The 18521-nt window shown below is 35.9% G+C and overlaps 1 protein-coding gene across 2 annotated transcripts; it reads right to left on the reverse strand.

Annotated features, from left to right (window-relative positions):
* Positions 1-882: 882 nt before the first annotated feature.
* On the reverse strand, positions 883-12355 carry pxdc1b (PX domain containing 1b). 2 transcript variants are annotated; one of them, XM_044104731.1, is made up of 5 exons: positions 11601-12355; positions 4762-4853; positions 4009-4150; positions 3797-3908; positions 883-3198 (listed from the first exon to the last, which is right to left on the reverse strand). In XM_044104731.1, the coding sequence occupies exons 1-5, from the start codon at positions 11854-11856 to the stop codon at positions 3075-3077; spliced, it is 726 nt and encodes a 241-aa protein (XP_043960666.1). In that variant the 5' UTR covers positions 11857-12355; the 3' UTR covers positions 883-3074. The 2 variants fall into 2 exon arrangements, with proteins under 2 accessions (XP_043960666.1, XP_043960667.1); XM_044104732.1 differs by having other exon boundaries at positions 4009-4126; positions 11601-12338.
* Positions 12356-18521: the final 6166 nt, after the last annotated feature.

An 18521-nucleotide genomic window follows, 5' to 3' on the forward strand; every position in this document is an offset into this window, starting at 1 on the left:
TTTCTATTGCGTTGCAAATTAAAAACTAGAATAGTGGTAACATGAATACAATAGCCTTGTTTATAACGTTTTACAGTTTCGGTTCATTTTTGTTTAATTTTCATGTTAGTTCAGAAATAGTTCAGAAATCATTAATAAAAATAGAATACCCATTATGAATACTGTAAGATGTCTTTAATATATATATATTTGCCATAGAGTATCTGATGTCTTTTTTATTATTATTTATAACTTTCGATTTTATCCTGATCTGATCTGTTTCTAGTTTTGTGGTACAGACACTTAATTTTTATACTGAATTTTTCTAACATAAGAAAAAAAAACCTTTGGACAAGTGATATAATTTGGAAAGTCCATTGGTTAGTTTATTCATTAGTTTGCTACATAGTTAGTTAAACTGTATTTAATTGACCTTCTAGTATTTTTTGTTGTTGTTGTTGTTGTTGTTGTTGTTGTTGTTGTTGTTGTTGTTGTTGTTGTTGTTGTTGTTGTTGTTGTTGTTGTTGTTGTTGTTGTTGTTGTTAATTGTGGGTCTATTTGTACCTTCTGTATTCTGAATTATTTCACCACACATGCTCTTCTTAGATTTTATTTAAAAAGGAGTAAGAGTGACGATCACTACTGATATCGGCCACAAGGTGTCCCTCTAAACTAACTGACTAAAGTGTCATAAAATAAAATTCTGCATCCGTGAGATTTCAGTATGTCCTTCATGACTTAAAACAACCAACAAGCTATAGTAAATTGATAGCTAAATAATATTACAAATGTGGTTCATTGCAGAAATTATTTGAATGAGCTTTCCTCATCGGTACAAACTGAACCTATATTCTTTATTATTGTGCACTACTCGTAAATAACAAAAACAAGTAACATAATTTATTGAAAACATATTTATTTGTTTGAGAAAATCTCTGAGTGATAATCCGAATCTAACACTGAATTGTTTCAAGGTTATCAAACAACTTAATAATTAGTTACCTTCACTGAAATATATTTACACTGCAAATTATCTCCTCTATTGAGACATAATGAAAGCAAACAATAACATGATAGAGAATTGTTTGATTCACAGAAAGTGGCTGAACATTACATATGTATTCTTGTTATATTGTATTCCCTCTTGCTTTAATTACTTCTAAACACACAGCTGGCACATTAGGCATTGATATGTCAAAATACCACAGAAATTGAAGTACCAGCAATTTGTTCCTCATTTCCTTTGTTACATTGCGCTTCTTTAGTACAACAGTCACAACTTCTGTACTGAGGAAGAAAAAGCATCTTAAATTAACTTTCTAGCTGACTTACAAGTTTTAAAAATGAAACTTTTTGGTCCTGAAATGGTTTCTAACAAACCTTTGCAAATCAAAAATGTAGGTAATGTGCTGCTTCAGAAGATAATCTAACTAAAAAATAAAGGATGTTGTTGTGTCTCAACCTTAAAAGAGCTTCACTTTCTCACGGGGGTGAATAGAGATCAAGACTGAGTAGCTACATGGGCTGATGTGGAGGACATGCTCCCGGCTCATGTGCCAAGTATGTGAATGCTTTTGTAATTGCTGTGGCAGAAACCTGGACACAAGCTGTTAGCTTACATAGAAACAAAAACATCTAAAACAACCCAAATACAATGCTCCTTTGAGCTTTGAGCTTTCAGAACTGTAAGGGTCTTCTTTCTAGTGACAGGAGGACCAATAAAGATCTTTTTTCCATACCTTCAAACAAGCAAAGTGATTTGTCTTTTTCATATAAAGAAAAGTCTTGTTTAGCCGTCCCAGGCCAAGCTTCAGACTCCCACGCTCAAATGAAGCTGACTGAGCAAACTAATGTCAAGTCACCGGGTGGGACAGAAATGACTTCAGCAGGGCTGGAAAACAAAGCTTCCTTTTCCTCACTTCAATCGTAACAACAGCACTGAAGTGGTGTAGCTTTCAGGATTAGGGCTCACATTCATTGCATTATTTGTTACATCTAATAAACACAACAACACATGTACATTTTATCACTAAGACAAAAGGAAAAATTCCAGTCAGAAACACCTTCTGACTTTGGAAAGAAAATTATTCTTTTCCGCAATATTATGAAATGAGTATGTATTTCGGGTAACTGTGCTAAGGACTTAGGCTCAGCTGAATAAACTCCAACAGGGGAAAATTATTTGTTGGATTTATTGTAAAAGGAAGCTGCTGTATCCTAAAGATCATGGGTGTATGAGAGTTAAGTGGGGGTAGATCACAATATTATGTAGAACATTTAATACTGATCTCAATGATTTCAGTATAATGTAGTTTTGGACTTGAAATTGGTACCATAACATGCCTAATTTTAAATGATTAGTGTCAATATCAGGATCAAAAATTAGATTGTTGCATCCCTAACTTTCCCGCAAAGGTTTGTTCCAGAAAAGGATTCCATTTTCTTCCATTAGGTTTAGTGGCATCCAAACAAATTCAGTTTGGGTTAACTGGAGTGCTTGACATGTTAGAAAAACATTTGTGCAATCACAGCTATCACAGTGAAAACAGGTGAAAATACAGCTATTTTCTAAGACAATGTTTTGAGAGAAGTCATGTAGGTGGAGAGCAGACAATGAATTCCATCACGAATATCTTAGCAAAGCAGGTTAGCGGTTTAAAAGTGCAATCCAGAAAGGATAAAACAGCCCAGTCAATAAAATTGATTGCTGGTCAATTACATTAACACTGAATGATCCAATAAATTACAGCTGTATTGAAACTTCAACTGATGTAAGGTTCCCCCAACTTGATGTTTACTACAAATGCTGATTGGTTTTATTCCTGTTAAAGTGGATGACTAGCATCTTAAGGAAATGTCTTAGTCTAGCTGAAACCATCAGATCTGTAACACTATGAGAAAGAGTTAGGACTCCAAATGAGGCACACTGGTGATGTCCCGTGAAAGGAATGAAGTGGTAATGTTGCGGCATTCTTCCAAAGTTCACCAACTCAGGAAACTGTAGCATTCAGGCGCAGCAGCATAGAACTGGAGCATCTATGTGCAAAGTTGCATAGTTCAGTTCAGCTGAAGGAGAAATATCCATCCACAAGTGTTCATTCCAGGATGTCTGTTTCAAATGGGACCAAATGGTAGTAGGAGAGGTTGGTGACATACGCTTCTGTTTCCTCCTCGCACACATCTGCTTCCATTGGCAAAAATTCTGTTCCATCTTCGTACCTGTGGGAAAAACCCAAAACAGGTCTGGTCAAAAGTTTACACTCATCATTAGCGGAAATGTCACATTTGTTGTGGGTTTTTAATAAGTTATTTGAACAGTTCTTCTTGTAGAGTTCATTGACAGTATGACAAATTATTTTGATGAACGTCTTAAATATTAAAACATGTATATGGATGTACATACTTGAAAATATAGGTATAATTTTAACTGTAAGCAGTGAATTGTGACATTTTGACCCCATTCTTATTTTTCATAAGCTGCTTTGTGGCAAGTACCAATTGGAACGTGTTCCGCTTTTGCTTCCTACACAAAGAAGGAAGGAAAAGGTGTAGAGACAGACTTCCTGTACTGCACGAAGGGAGTGGACAGTCACTTTAGAAGACTGCATCACTCAACAACTCAGAAGCAAACATGGAAATAGTAGGATTTGTGGAAAAATAGCAAATTTAGTAGTAAAAAAAAAAAAAAACGATGCAAAATTGATACAATCTTACTTAAAAGTTAACTTAAGAATATGATAAATGTGTTTTTTCATGCACAAAAATGTGCATGAAAATCAGCTTATCTTACAAAGTAACCTGAAAGCTTAATACTCACGTGTGTTCTCCAGAGTCTGTGGACGACGGTCTTTCTTTTTCGTCTGGTATACTATCATCAAATACAATAGTTTCTGTGTTGGCCAGACAGAATCCATTCGACCGCATGATTTCTGAAAGGTACAGAGTGCAGAATTACATCATACTTGGACTTATCAAAGGCTGGGGGACGAAATTAGTTCATTGATCAATATGTTCCACATGTACATGTACCTGATATGTTGATTGGACTCTGAAAGCACGGCTGGATTCTGTGGACTTTGTCATTCCTTAGCACCTGGTCCAGCGGTGAGCGTTCAAAGAAAGTCAACATCACCTCCGACCTGGAAAACTGGAGGAGGGATGTTTTTAGACTCTGGAACATCAATTGTACTGACATTAAATAAAAGATCACAAAAACACATTTGAGCACATTGTCAAAAGACAAAAACACATTGTCTTTAACATTGCATTCTAAATAAATACAGCATTATCGACTAAAACAAAAAGTTTGTCAACATTTGTCTTGTCATAATTCTCTACCTTTTTTTATTTGTGTTCATTATTCTGTTTTACTCATATTTTATGCAACACAGAGTTTTAAACCCTGTCAAAAAGACAAAGCAAGACCTTTAAAATAATAATAAATATTACTGTTGCATATTTTTAAGGTTTTACTGCAGTTTTCATTTTATTTTTTTTATTTTATCTCTCGAAATATTACCTTTAAAAGATAAAGGGATAAAGTGATAACTCCAGGTACCCTGGTGGTGGTTATGTGATGCTGTTTTAATGATTTAATCCTCCAAATATACACCAGCATGTTATTTATTTAGTTAATAGAATTTGGGCAAGAGGGTTTGTTGTAGCTGTTTGACTTTGGTTTCTCTCTGGACCTGCTCCCTCCATTTTATGGGATAATTATGAATAGTGTTTCTTGTCACATTAAAAATATGCTAACAGTTTTAATTAAATTACAGTACTAACCTTGCATGGCATGTTGATGGCATTCTTTAGAAGTCTTTCCACCTCATTCAACTTTTCCTCAATGTCATGTGCATCTTTGATTTTTACCAGACCTGCAAAAAAGAAAAAAAAATTTATATATATATATATATACATCTCAGTAATGCAATGTACAGAAACCTTTGATCTACAAAGAAACTGCTAAAATTGAAATGTCAAGCTATTTTTGTACTTTGACAATTAATCAAGGCTGTTGCTGTGACCTTTACCGAAATGGAGCATTACCTATCTGTAAAGTCAGGACATAGCAATCGGAAAAGTTTGATTTTTTTTAAAAAGGTTGATCTAGATGCATAAAAGAAGTAGCCTAGCTTTTATTAAAGTAACCTTTTCCTTAACAATGCTGCGTGGTACCTGCTCTTGCAACAGGAGCACAAGAAACTCCATTAAGTGCTGCTGTAAAATTACTGTGTAACCACTGGCATTTGTTTAACAGCACATAATAACACAGAACGGTAATAACAGATGCTGCATACCAAAGTCTGTGATAATCTAAGTCTTGAACAAAAGAGGGAATGCATATTTGGAAGGTAGTGGGTGGATAAAAATCTCCTGTTTGGTGATATGAGGCTGCCACCCCTCAGACTGGGCGATCAGGGAGGCGTCATTTACGGCAGTGTCGACAGAAAGGGATGTGGTGAGAAGTATGAAGAACAAATACTGAGGTCAAACTGATGAGGCTCTGTCTCATCCAAACAATATAAACAAAACAGGCACTGTTGCATAGAAGAACTGGTGCTATGTGCACCCACAGCCTCAACCATTTGAAGTGATTGCATCATTCCCAGGGGGTTGAAGAATTCCTGGATGGTTAAATCCTCAAACATTTAGAGAATCTTAATGCCCAGAAGTTATTCTTAACAGGGAGTCTTCAAAATGTGTTTGCCTGGATTGGACCAGTTGACAATATCAATGTACAAGCTTTAAAAAGTTAAAAAAGATTATCATTAACAATTCCAACTATTTATAGCTCATTAATAAGATACAGATTATGCTGGAAAGTTTCTGTTGTTCTGTGGATACATTTAGAACAACAACTAATGAACTGGCTGAAAGAAAATGCCTCCACTTTTTATTGTAGCTATGGTTACGAAAAACATGGACAGTCATTGAGAGGAAACAGACGGAGAGCCACTCATTGCTCTTATTAAGATATATGATTCATTATTTAGTCAGTGTGTGACTCACATCAGCTGATCATTCTAAAATGTGTGTCCCAGATTTGTACAGTGGTAGAGGACCGAGAAAAGTTTTAAACCACAGAAGTAAATTCCCAACGAAGATGGTATTTTTAGTGTTCCTGAAAACCCCAACTGCACCACTTCTTTTGCTACGCTTGCAATTAGCACAAGACGGAAGTCAACTATGTTTTCCAAATAAGCTTAGATTTTCGAGTTGTCCAGTTACCCTTCGAAATCTGTCTTCAGAAAAATTGCCATAGCAAATCTTTCTTGTTTTTCCAACTAAAATGCCTGAGACCATTTCCGTCAATTTCCCCTTTAAGTGTCTATTTCCTGCATGGATTTCCTGTCTTCCTGATGTTATGTTGTAACTCATTATGAAACGCTCTCCAAGACTGTTCACTTAGATTTGCTGGCCTTAAAGCTGACAACTTTAGAGCTGAAAGACATCTTTAAGCTGAAGAGCTTAAAGACATTTCCTTTTAGCTGTCAGTAAGTTTTGGGTAGAATCAAGAGACTGCCTCGTTTGAGGTTAAATAGCAATTATTATTATTATTATTAGGATTATAATACATAATCAAACACACTGTAACAAATGGCTATAAAAACTACAGCAAGAAAATACAGTAAGGTGGCTGGGTTTTGAAAATACAGCCCTTTTACTGTGATCTGAAATGTGTATGGAAAGTATATGGACATGATTGGACCGCTGGATCACGTGCAGAAATTTACATATGTACTGTAAATTTTTAATGTACAGTTGCATTGTGGGATACTTACCAGCTGGAGGTGAACTTTCACGGGATAGAGGGCAGCACATTTAAACTTTTAAAAGCTAGCAAAGTAGGCAGTTTCATGAACTACTGTAAAATGAAAACCTTTTTTAAATTATATTATAGGACTTCTGTAATTTTATTATGACAAAAATGTAATTAAATCACAGTAACCATGTCATATAATTACTGTGTTATTTAAAAGAAATTACAGTAACCCTACAGTAAAACTGCAATAAAATTACAGTAAAATCGTAACAAAATTACAGTATAACTTTAATAAAGTTCTAGTAAGGCTACTGTAAAAAAAATTACAGTAAGGTTACTGTAAAGTTACTGGAATTTCTTTACTGTAAAAAAAATATAGTAACTGGCTGGCAACCCTGCTGCCAGTTAGTTCTACAGTGACTTTTTTACAGTGCATTTGAGCTCAGAAATGTCAAATTCATCTTTAAACGGAGAGCTTCAAATAATCAGAAGATGTTGTAAGAGCCACAACCATCGTCTGTGAGGATCTGATAAGCATGTGTCAGCAGTTTAGCACATAATCACTCAACCACCAACACACAGCAGTTTGGTCAGCGTGTTATTTCTTAATATCGCCGTCAACAAGCTGACAACACAATTTTATTCTATTAAACCTGCTGCTGCATATTCTCAATTATTAGATACACTTGCATTCTTTAAGTGAAACTCTAAAATGTTTTCCTGACATGCTATGAATTACTTTGTACATAAAACGTATTTTAAACACATGAAATCATTTCACAGGATGAAAGTGGTTTTTAAATTCAGAATTGAGTCTTGTTATGAATATTTTTAGATCATTCTAATAGATAGAAATGAGTTAACCTTCATAAAAAGTAAAATAATATAAAAGCAGCATGGAATGTCACAAAAAAATCATTTATTTTTAAAGGCTTTTTGTAGAGGGCAGTACCAGAGAATCTTTTTAAAGAAAAGTTTGTTAATACAAGAATAACCTAATAGCTTACTAAAATGCTCAAAAACAGCAAGTAAATTACTGTTCATCAGTCCTAAACAATTCTAATTAGAGTCTTTGATTTGTAAGAAGCAGTGACCGAGTTGGATTTTAAATTATACCTATTTCACATGAACTATGAGCAATCGAGTCCAATTAATGTTCACCCTGAGGTCACAAGTACACACCAGGCTAAAAATGGCCAGTCCCCCTCCTCTCTCAGTCACTCTCTAAATCTCTTTCTCATCATGACATCAGTCTGAAAAGCTCTACACGCCTTCTTTGTTGCCCGGGTGCCTCACAGTTACAGGAAAACATGACTGCAGCTTGAAAGTCGACTGGGAAAGGACCATCAATCTAAACAACGCTCGAGGCACGTAAATGAAATATTGAATGTGAAAGAATGTAATTAAACCCGTCCTGTTTGGAATACTGGTGACTTGTTGAAGCGGCCCTGAATGACTGAAGTAGCTTAACATCTGCCTCGACTATCAACAGCATCCATTGACAGAGTTCCTACACACTTCATTAAAAAATTCCAAACTTTTCAATGCTCTCCATTTAATTCAAAATACTACAGATGGTCGCAATATTTCTACAGTGAAAAGCTGCCGTTTAAAATATGGAACATTGTGTGTCCTGCTGCCAGGATTCTGTGGCAAAAGAGATTTTTATTCTCAGTAGGGATTTTCCTGGTGAAAAAGAAGTTAATAACAGAAAATGGAAACTCCAAAGAAAGGAAAGACACAAGAATAGAGAAGGAAAATACAAGGAAAGAAGTGAGGTTGGAGACATTAAAAGGACAGATGAAGAAATGATTCAAGGAAAGAAAGAACAACAAGACGCAGAAGACGGGGAAAAAAGAAAGACAACAAGAAAGAAACAGAGAGGAAAAGGATAGAAAAGAGGAACATGGAGAAGGGAGCAAGGAAGAATAGGAAAGGAGGTAAGAAGCAGGACAAAAGAAGATAGGCTGAGAGAAAGCCTTTCTCTTCTTATGTTGGAAAGACAGAAGGAAGAAAAGAGATGAGGGCACAAGAAAGAAAAGAAAGACATGAGGGAGGAAGATCAGACCTTCAGATGTTTATATTAATATATTAATAAGGCCTTTTATTATTCTAATTCAAATTCAAAAATGCTTTACTTATTAAACAGAAAAATTTTATCAATAACACTGTTTTCTCAATCCAAATTTATTCAAACCTGGAAAAACTTCAATCAAATTTTATATAAACTCTTCCAGACTTTTCCAGACTTTCCTAGACTACATAAACCTGGCATTTACTGTTCAGCTGTGATCTGGATAAGAGGTGTGACGGACAAAATAAAGAAGCAAAAAGGCAGTCATGTGACCCAGAACACCTCTTCCCAAAATACACCAAACACTAGAAGAGGCCAGTGAGCTGTCAACAACTCTGTCAGCTCTTTCAGGCAGGAAGCAGAGCTTTTCCAGCCTCCACTAAAGGGATGTTTCCGAAATACTTGCATCGGCGGGGTACAGAGACAAAGGGGAAGTGCAGAGGAAACTCAAACACAGAATAAATAGGAAACTCTACCAAATCTGGGGCAACTCTAGCATGGAACCACCCAAGGCTGAACATACTGAGGGCTAAAGGTCCAACATAGAGATGTCACAAACTGGTCTATGGAAAAAAATACTTTAAACTCTGTTGTTATTCAAGCTGGAGTTGCAGAACAGAAAAGTTTAGTTTCCCATACAGAATTTTTTCTCATGCAGTTATTTTTCCTGTATGAACAGCAATATATTGCATGTCTTTCAGGTTTGATGACATTTATTTAAGTGGTACAACAACTTCTGTTCCATTTTCTTCCAACAGCAAATTATTCCTAAGTTTCCTTTGAACTGATCCTTGGTGGCATTTTAGCACAAAATAGCAATTTACTTGTTAGGCTTTTTGGGGGGATATGAGGGTTTTACTTGCATTCTGAGAACAAAACACTTATCTGAACTTCGGTACTTAGAGCAAAGCAGAGCTTTCAGATAAAAATGCAGATTAATGCATCAAAACTAAGAAATCCCACAGTTTCCTTTCAATGAACACATCAACCAACAGCCTGTGCAAAGTCCATGGATATTTAGGGATTTGTAACTGCATTCAGAATGACTACCTCTATCAATGACCTAGCAGCACATTTTTCGTTCTCTTCTGTGTTACCTACATAATGCTTTTATCTATTTTTGACTTATATGGAATACGAGTATCTAACAATTTCAAAGTAAAAGATGAACAAGATCGAAATATAAAAATACATTTTGATAAGGTGCCCTGATATGACTTTAATGTGCTTTAATTAGCACAGCCTAGAAGTACAACCCCTGCAGCCACAAAAGCTGCAGAACATATTTTGCTTTAAATATGTTGAAATATAACAGAAACATGCTGTCTGCTCCACAACAGGGCTGCTGCAAACACATTCTGAAGAAGAACTTGTTGATCATTAACTTGTTCAGGCTGGTGTAAATGATATCTATGAGCAGGTCAGAGTAACCTCAAAGCCTTAAAAAATATATCCACTTTTAAACATATCATCATCCTTTTGAATTTGTAGAACCCCTAGGAGTATATGTATGTGGTGCATAGATAAAGTATTCACAGCTGTTTTTGTTTTTTTACCAGTGTGATCCACACAAAGTAGTGCATAATTGTGAAGCAAAAGGAAACTGACTCCTGTGCATTCGCCTTCAGGCTCCCTGAGTTAATAGAAGCACTTTTTGCTACGGTTGCAGCAGCAACACTTGACTCTACAGAAACTTCCTACCCATTCTTTTGAAAGCTGCTAAAACTCAGTCAGGTTGGATGGAGAGCATCTCTGAGCATATTTTCAAATCCAACTGGAGATTAAAGATCGCATAATCAGTTTGGACACTTATTAGCATTTCTACAATGCAGGAGAGATGCTAGAAAGTTTTATTAGGGTTGCAGGGAGGGGTCCCACTGAATATTTTGGGGAGATTAACCAAAAATAGAAGCTAAAACAGAATGACTGTGATATGACTTATCATGGTAGTCAGAGCTCCAAGATGGGAAAGATGTCACATCCTATTCAGGGGTGCTCTCTTTGCAACTCAGAAAATAGAAGGATTTGATCTGCCATCTTATGGATAACTATTACTAGTAACACAAACCAAATCATGCATTGATTTCAAAAGCAGTAAGGCAGTGGGCTGCTTAATTTTCACCACTATGTGTGCTAATACCCCACCACTGTCCTGAGATCTCATATGCTTGGCAGCCATATTGGATGCAAAACTCAGGGTTGTTTTGTGGGCTTTGACTTTCCCAGTCAGACTTCCGACTCTTGTACTTCTGTCAGAATTCCAAATATCCAGTTTCCAAGTACAAAGAGAGCCCACTTTTATCATCCTGTAGGCTATTTAATAAACATAAAATATGGGACTTAGGGAATCAGCTCCTGATGCAGTCATGTGGTGGATTTTCTTCTTTCTATTAAAAAGCCAGCAAACTCAGTCAATCTATAATGACTATATATAAGAAATTGGCTATACATACTTAAAATTTTAATCATAATACAATTATTATGTTTTGATACTTCTTTCATTATGTCTGATTATCTTTTGAGCAATCCCTTGGTTGGATGAACATGCATAATATCATTCAAAAGGTAACATTTGTATAAGTTCGCATTCATTTAGTGCATTTTTCTCCATCAGTCTAATATCCAGCTTTAATAATAAGTGTCTGTCATCATTTCCTGTCTGTCTCAATCTGTTTCTCCCATCTTACTGACCTTCTATCAGCGGAGATTTAGATAAGTCCTTTCTGTCCTCCGGAAAGGAATCATTTCCTGTCTGTCTCAATCTGTTTCTCCCATCTTACTGACCTTCTATCAGCGGAGATTTAGATAAGTCCTTTCTGTCCTCCGGAAAGGACTTCAGCAGCCTCTTAAAGAGCCGCCCCAGGTCGGAATAACTCCGATGCAAGTATAAAATGTTCCTGTCGGACCACTCGGTTCGGATCTCGAAGAACTCCTCTTCCTCTCCGCGCTGACTGATGATGAGCCTCCGGATCCCGTTAACCCAGCAGTCCCGGACAAACATGTTGACCAGAGACGTGCCTTCAAACACGGCCGATGCCATCCCGCCCTTCAGGCGTTTAAGTCCGGCATGCCGGGGCTGCTGCCGCAGGGGGCTGTGGTGGAGGTGGGGACCAGCTCCGAAACCAAACGCTGCGCCAGAGGAGGAAAAGGCAAGTTGGGGAAGTTTTCCGTCTGCAGCGAGAGACAGAGAGAGAGAGAGAGAGAGAGAGAGAGAGAGAGAGAGAGAGAGAGAGCAGGAGGAGCAGAAAGAGGAGGTTTTGCTCAACCCATCAGTTCTGTCAAACGTGGCATGACTTAGGGGAAAATACTCGACTGACTTCACAGACAAATTTAGCGCCTCTGCGAAGCTGATTTAAATAGCCAATTTTAGCCACTTGAAAGAAAAAAAAACAAAACAAAATGTGAGTCATTTGATATTTTGTAAATTTTAAATTAGGATGTTAACTTCATAAATGTAGCTATTAATTACTAGTTATTAATTATCTTTTGGGAAATAGAAAGCAAAATTATGAGTCTTACAATAATTCAGAAGAGAATCAGCCACAATGTATTTTAGTCGTATTTAATAATTTTATTCAGCTTCCTCCAGCCACTTGTTGACGTGCCCCTGAGCAAGACACCTATGTTGCCAACCGATCTGCGTGTTGGTATATGAATGTGCATTGTTGTGAGTGCGAGTGGCTGACTGTGTGGCTGAATAGTGAAAGGTGCTTTAAATTGTGGGGATGCCTAGAGAATCACTTTAGGAATTGTAGCGGTAACTTTAATTTTTAAAGAAGTCAGAGACTTTAAAATTTTGCCTTTCATTATTAAAATATTTCAATTTTAAATATCGATTTTATATGTGATATTCAGAATTATGACTACTTTTTGACTCCTAGGAGTCACAATAGTGAGATACAAAATTGTTTTTAATTAAAAAGCAAAAGGTATGCTCACATTTAGAATCCTTCTGATTGTTTGTTTCATAATTAGAACTTAATAGAATAGAAATATATACTTAATAGAATAGAAATTCTGGCCTACCAGCAGTAAGGTAAAGGTAAACAGAAGTATGCCTATTTAAAGTAAGGGTAATAATTAAATAGATAAATAAACAAATAAATAAATAAATAAAATTTTAAAATAAGAGGTAAAAAGTCCAAATTTGTCCAAAGGTCATGAGCATGAGATACAAACAAGGAACCATGGACTCCAAGTCAGATTTTTACAACCATAGTTTTAAGATAAAAAGTCATAATCTTTACTTCAGAAGTCATAATTATTAAATTAAAAGTCAAAATAATGTGTTCCGAAGTCATGATTTGGACAATAAATGTCATAATTATGAAATCTAAAAGACAAAATCATCACTTTGTGTCCCTTGACTATGATTTGGGATTTTGCATGTGTGACTTCCGGTTTCCAGAACTTTAAAATGTAAAAAAAGAAAAATAAGAAAAAGACAATAAAGATTAAAAGAAAGATAAGATATATTGCTTTAAGTGTATTGTTTGTTTCACCCACTTGTTTATAGTTTTCAGAGTTCAGAGAGTTTGAGCTTTCTGGATCCGCTGTTCGTTTTCCTCACTCCCTCCCTCTTTCCTTCCTCCCTCCTTGACAACAGGGTATAATTATGCAAGGAATGCAAAGACTGCACTGTCCATCTCCTTTTGCATTAAAAGGACAGTATATCTTTCTCTCCTCTTCACCATGATAAGTTCTGCTAGCTACTTATTAGCGACTGTTCATTTATTGTCTCTGCTCCAACTATAAACAAAACCAGTTTTAAATTATATGTTCTTTCCAGACAGTCAGTGGAGAGAGCTCCCAGAAGAGGCTGCTGAGGGTTTGTGGGGCCCAAAATCAACTTTTGGTTTGATTCAAACAGCTTATGTGTTTTAGTTGTGCTGATCATGTCTGAATATGACACTCTGGGCTTTTCCTTTTGATTAAGGTATCTCCATGTGTTCCCATTTCATTTCACTGACTGCTTAAAGTCTTAAAAAGAACACTGTGTTCTTCGTGTTGTACTCCAAACTAAACAAAGTTGCATCAAAGCGTTGAAGAACAGCGGCAATAAATGTAAGTTCATAAAAAAATCTCATAAATTTCAATAAACATACAAGAAATAATATGAACACAAAAGAATTAAAGTCTTTAAATAACACTATCTTAGCAAAAAAAAAAGCCAAGAGTTTCTTTTTTTTGCACAAGTCTAACAAGGTTTGAGAAATTTTCCCTAATTTGGAGCAGATTTCTAATATGGATCTGAACAGGTAGCTTAACCACAGTACTCTTGTTGTTGAATAATAACATAAAAGACACAGTATGATGGCACCAGAAAGATACTTTTCCTAAAAGCAAATAGTAACAATCCATCAAAACCTATAGCATTCAGGAAGAACGTCATAATCTGGACTTTTAATAAATTTTTACTTCGAATTTTGATATTCTGTTTTTCTGTATTGCTTCCCCATATGCAACAGAAATGGGCTGAATACTGAAAATGTGCTGTATAAATTAGATTACCTTACCTTACGTAACAATCAGCTATCTAGTATTCACGTTATAACAGAGTAACCTAAAGAGAAATAGGGTGTCTCTGTATAGCTCCATTGAGCGGAACACTTATATTTCACAGAGAGGAGAGCTAGGGACTAATAAAAGATCTTTACTGGAAGCTGTGGTGGAGGCAAGAAATGACGATTCAGCTGTAATTAATGACTGTGGAGAGGGAAACTGTTCTGGTAAAAGCAGTTCATCTCAACACCCCACAGCACAGATACACGTATATGCACCAGCATGCACTTAGTAGTAGCATTATGTGATGGAAAACAGTAAAACAGTGATGCTTAAATGGGGGAAAAGAAGCTCTGACAAGGCAAGGCACATGGAAAGCACTTAACATGCATTCTTGTGACTTTAAAGCTAACAGCTGATAAATCAAAAAGTCCTCTTTAAAGTTTGACAATATCACATCCAAATGTCCCTTGGTCTCTTGTTATTTCAGATTGATAAAGAAATGTTTTCACAGAAGGAATGTGTTGACACTAACAACATAAAAATATTCACACTATCTCTGCTGCACTGTAATGTTCTTGTTATTTTAAATTATAACAGGAGATGTAAGAGATTTTTAATTATATGTCCATCTGCATTTTGGCCTGTTTCTAAATGGTCTGCATGATATACAATGAAAAGGTTCGCAATAACTTTGAACGAGATGCGGGATCACAGTATTCCTCCACTGTGTTTACACTGGACATAATGTGCTTTTTCCACATATCCATACTTTTTGTCATGAAGTTGAAGTTGAAGTTTGAAGTTTGCTCATTTCCTCACATTTAGACATATGTATATAAATAAACTGAGCTAACTTGTTACTTATGGATGAATCTTGGATTCAATTCCAGTCTTGTTTGTTGTAAATGTAATTTTTTTAAAACCTATTACTGCTCTTGCTGTATTAATAAGCAAAATTAGATAAGTAGCTAATTTTATACAAAGACCAAAACATCTGTGATGTATTGTGTCTTAGCCCACTTGAGAAAGGTAGTCATATATTTTTTATCAAAAGTTAAACTTTTGACTTTTGAGTTGGATTCTAAGACAGGATATTTGTTTAATTATGAATAATTAAACCTATATATAATTTGTTTGAATTAGAGATTCTTAAAAAAATTTTATGTTAGCTTTGGTTGTTGTATAGTATTGGAGACCATATATCTTTTTTAAGCGGGTGTTAGTAAGAAGTTAACAATAATACATTCAAAGCTATATTAGACATGTGCACAACCATCGATGGTGTTTACAAAAGCTGAAATTATACAGTGGTGTGAAAAATCACAGTGATCCTCTCTAATAACAAGGTATCCGAGAGCTACACTGCACACTCAATTATTATGTGTTGGTTGAAGTGTGAGATTAAGTTTATATGTAAACCTTTACACAAGCATCTTAAAAACATAGATCATTGCTGCCCTGTCATCTGGCATGAGAACCTAGTCATTAACTGATAGTTTGTGCAGATTTGTGCTCAAGTTCTGTTTCATTGACCCAGATTGCTCTCTATGCTCACCAACATTGGTTTCCTACTAAAAGTAAAACAGATTTTGAGTCAAGGAATGAGAGGCATAAAAATTATTTGTTTTTTTTTAGTAACATTTTATTTTATTTTTTTACTGACTAACAAATTATAATACAGAATTTTGACTTCTCGATAACATGAAATGTGCCAGATGCTAACTTTGATCTTTATATTAGTTGGAAAATTTCCAAAGAGTTAAAACAGTATCTGTTTAAATTGCTCCTAAACTTGATAATTGGCCGATTCATTTGCACATATCTCAAGCAACACAATGTTCAGCAAGAAAAACCAGTAGGCTGGAGGAGCTGCACAGATTGACAACTCTGATGAGAGAATGACTAGTCTAGTATTTTACAAATGAGAATTTGAACAACAAGTAGCAAGAAGAAAGCTGTAAGTGTAAATAAAATTTAAAAAAGAAGAAAAGGTGGAGGACCACCAATTATAAATGTACAGCCAATTGAAAGAAATGATTTAACCTCTAGAACCCGACGGACCCACCGGTGGGTCCAGCTGCCATGTAACCTCGGCTCGCTTAGGGTGTAAGAGGTTAATGGCTATGTATTATAATGGCCCAGTCAAAGTACAATGGAGGATCTGTAGCACGTCTTCATCCAACCTGACTAAACTAAAAACCAGCTGCATAATTGTGCATCACTTTAGCTTGGTCTAACACAAAAGTTTAACTTTTGTGTTTAACACAGAAGGAAGTTTTATGGAGTTTTGTGGCTCCAACATCAAGACGTTCAAAAGGTATGAATTACCTTGGCGACGCTTTCCCAACTCAGACACATATGCTGATCTGTATGATTGTGTCACACAAGTAAACTGCCTTTGTAATATCAGAAAACCTCTTTTCCCCTCATGTAAGAAAAAAGATATGTGTCTGCAGCTAGGTTTTGGTCTGTGGTTTGGCCACATTGAAACAGTCAGCACATTTTACCTTCTTTGAAGATAGTTTCTTGGAAAGAGATTATGTGGTAAAATTCTGTTTGCCCACTTCTCTTCAAAAACCCCCTTTGCATAAATGTGCATCTCACATTACAAGTGTAATTGTTAAACCAAAAGAGGATAGAAGTTTTTCTTATTTATTTCGTTGATTTAGACCACAGTCACTTTATATGAAGTCAGAGTTTGTTGGTAAAAGTTTCTCCCTTTGTTTACAGCCATTCTCTAAATGTAAATCTGGAATCCTCTTGCCTTAGTGTCTTATCCACGGATTGAATTTGAAAATAACTTACGCTTGCACAGGAAGAACAAGTAAATTTTAACAGAATGACAGAAGCCTAAGATTCAAAGCCATGGCCTTTTTGCTGCCAACAACTGTGCTGTCATTCAGTCCTTAACAAAACATCTGAATTTATGCCAAAAATAAATTACACACAGGTGAGGTTATTTGCTAATAAGGTAGTATTAGGTAGTATATCTTTGCAAAACCTGTGTATTTCCAGCATAAGATTGTAATTGATGACACCAGAAAGACAAAAAAACTGCTTGCTCATCCCTAAGCAAATATAAATTTACCATCCTGACAAGGCCATATGCTTTGGGCGTACTTTTAGACCCAATTGTTCACCCTTATGTCAGCACCCATTCGCTCAGAAAACCAAACATTGCAGAGTCAATAAGTAAAAGTCAGAAAAGAAACAAAAACAAAGATGGACACATCTGTCAGAGGACAAAGAACATCTGCGTAGTATGGATGCATGCTTTGCGATGAATGGCCACAGCTTTGCTTAGGGGAAGCTGTAACTCTAAAGTTGCCCACATTCAAAGACAAAACCCACTGAAGAGTGCAGGGGCCGGGGTGACAGCGGCTTACCAAACTGCCTGAGTGTCTTTAACAGGCTCCATAATGGACTGTGGTTGTATTTGGTGAGCATCCGTTGGGCCCAGTGTTTTATGGCCAAGGTCCCTATTGTGTCTGCAGTGATGCTTGACGAGTGGAGGCCCAATGACTTGAGACAGAGTGAATGTCTGATCGTTTATTCCCTCCTTATGGAAAAACGAGCTCCAGCACAAGTAATAAATCTGGTCCATGGCTTATTTACGTCAGTGAATCTTTCCTTGTGGTCTTAGATTGAGGTTGAAAGGAAAGTGTTTGAGTTTTAGGACTAAAAATATTAAAACTAACACAAAAAAATTCCTTAAAGAATACATATATTTGTGGTTGAAGTTGTTTTTCTATGCATTGTATGACAAACAGAATGTTGAAGCTTCCATTTAGAAAAATCAGATTTGGTTTGAAAAACAGTTTTAGAAAAACATCCGAAGATTTTTCACAAGGCTAAGAGCTGGAGACCCCTCGTACTGATTGCTGAATGCCAGAGTAATCATTTCTTGTTTCATATCTGGCTTAAAAAAGACCAAGAAATCTCTTGTTTGTCACAATTTTAAGTGATGATAATGCACCCAAACAAAGAAAATGCAGAGATGTTGAGTAGATTAAGGAATTTTACAGAAGAATTTATAAAAATTTTAAATTTATTAAAATTTACAAGGACACTGGAAGAGATGAAATTCTGCTTTCAAACCAAATGTGCGTGCTCTCGACTTATGGCAGTAAACGTCCCCCATACAAATCTTGATATTATCACATCAAAAAAGTAATTGTTGAGAAAACTCAAGCAGAGACT

Source organism: Gambusia affinis, linkage group LG21, assembly GCF_019740435.1.
Source record: "Gambusia affinis linkage group LG21, SWU_Gaff_1.0, whole genome shotgun sequence".
Lineage (NCBI taxonomy): Eukaryota > Metazoa > Chordata > Actinopteri > Cyprinodontiformes > Poeciliidae > Gambusia > Gambusia affinis.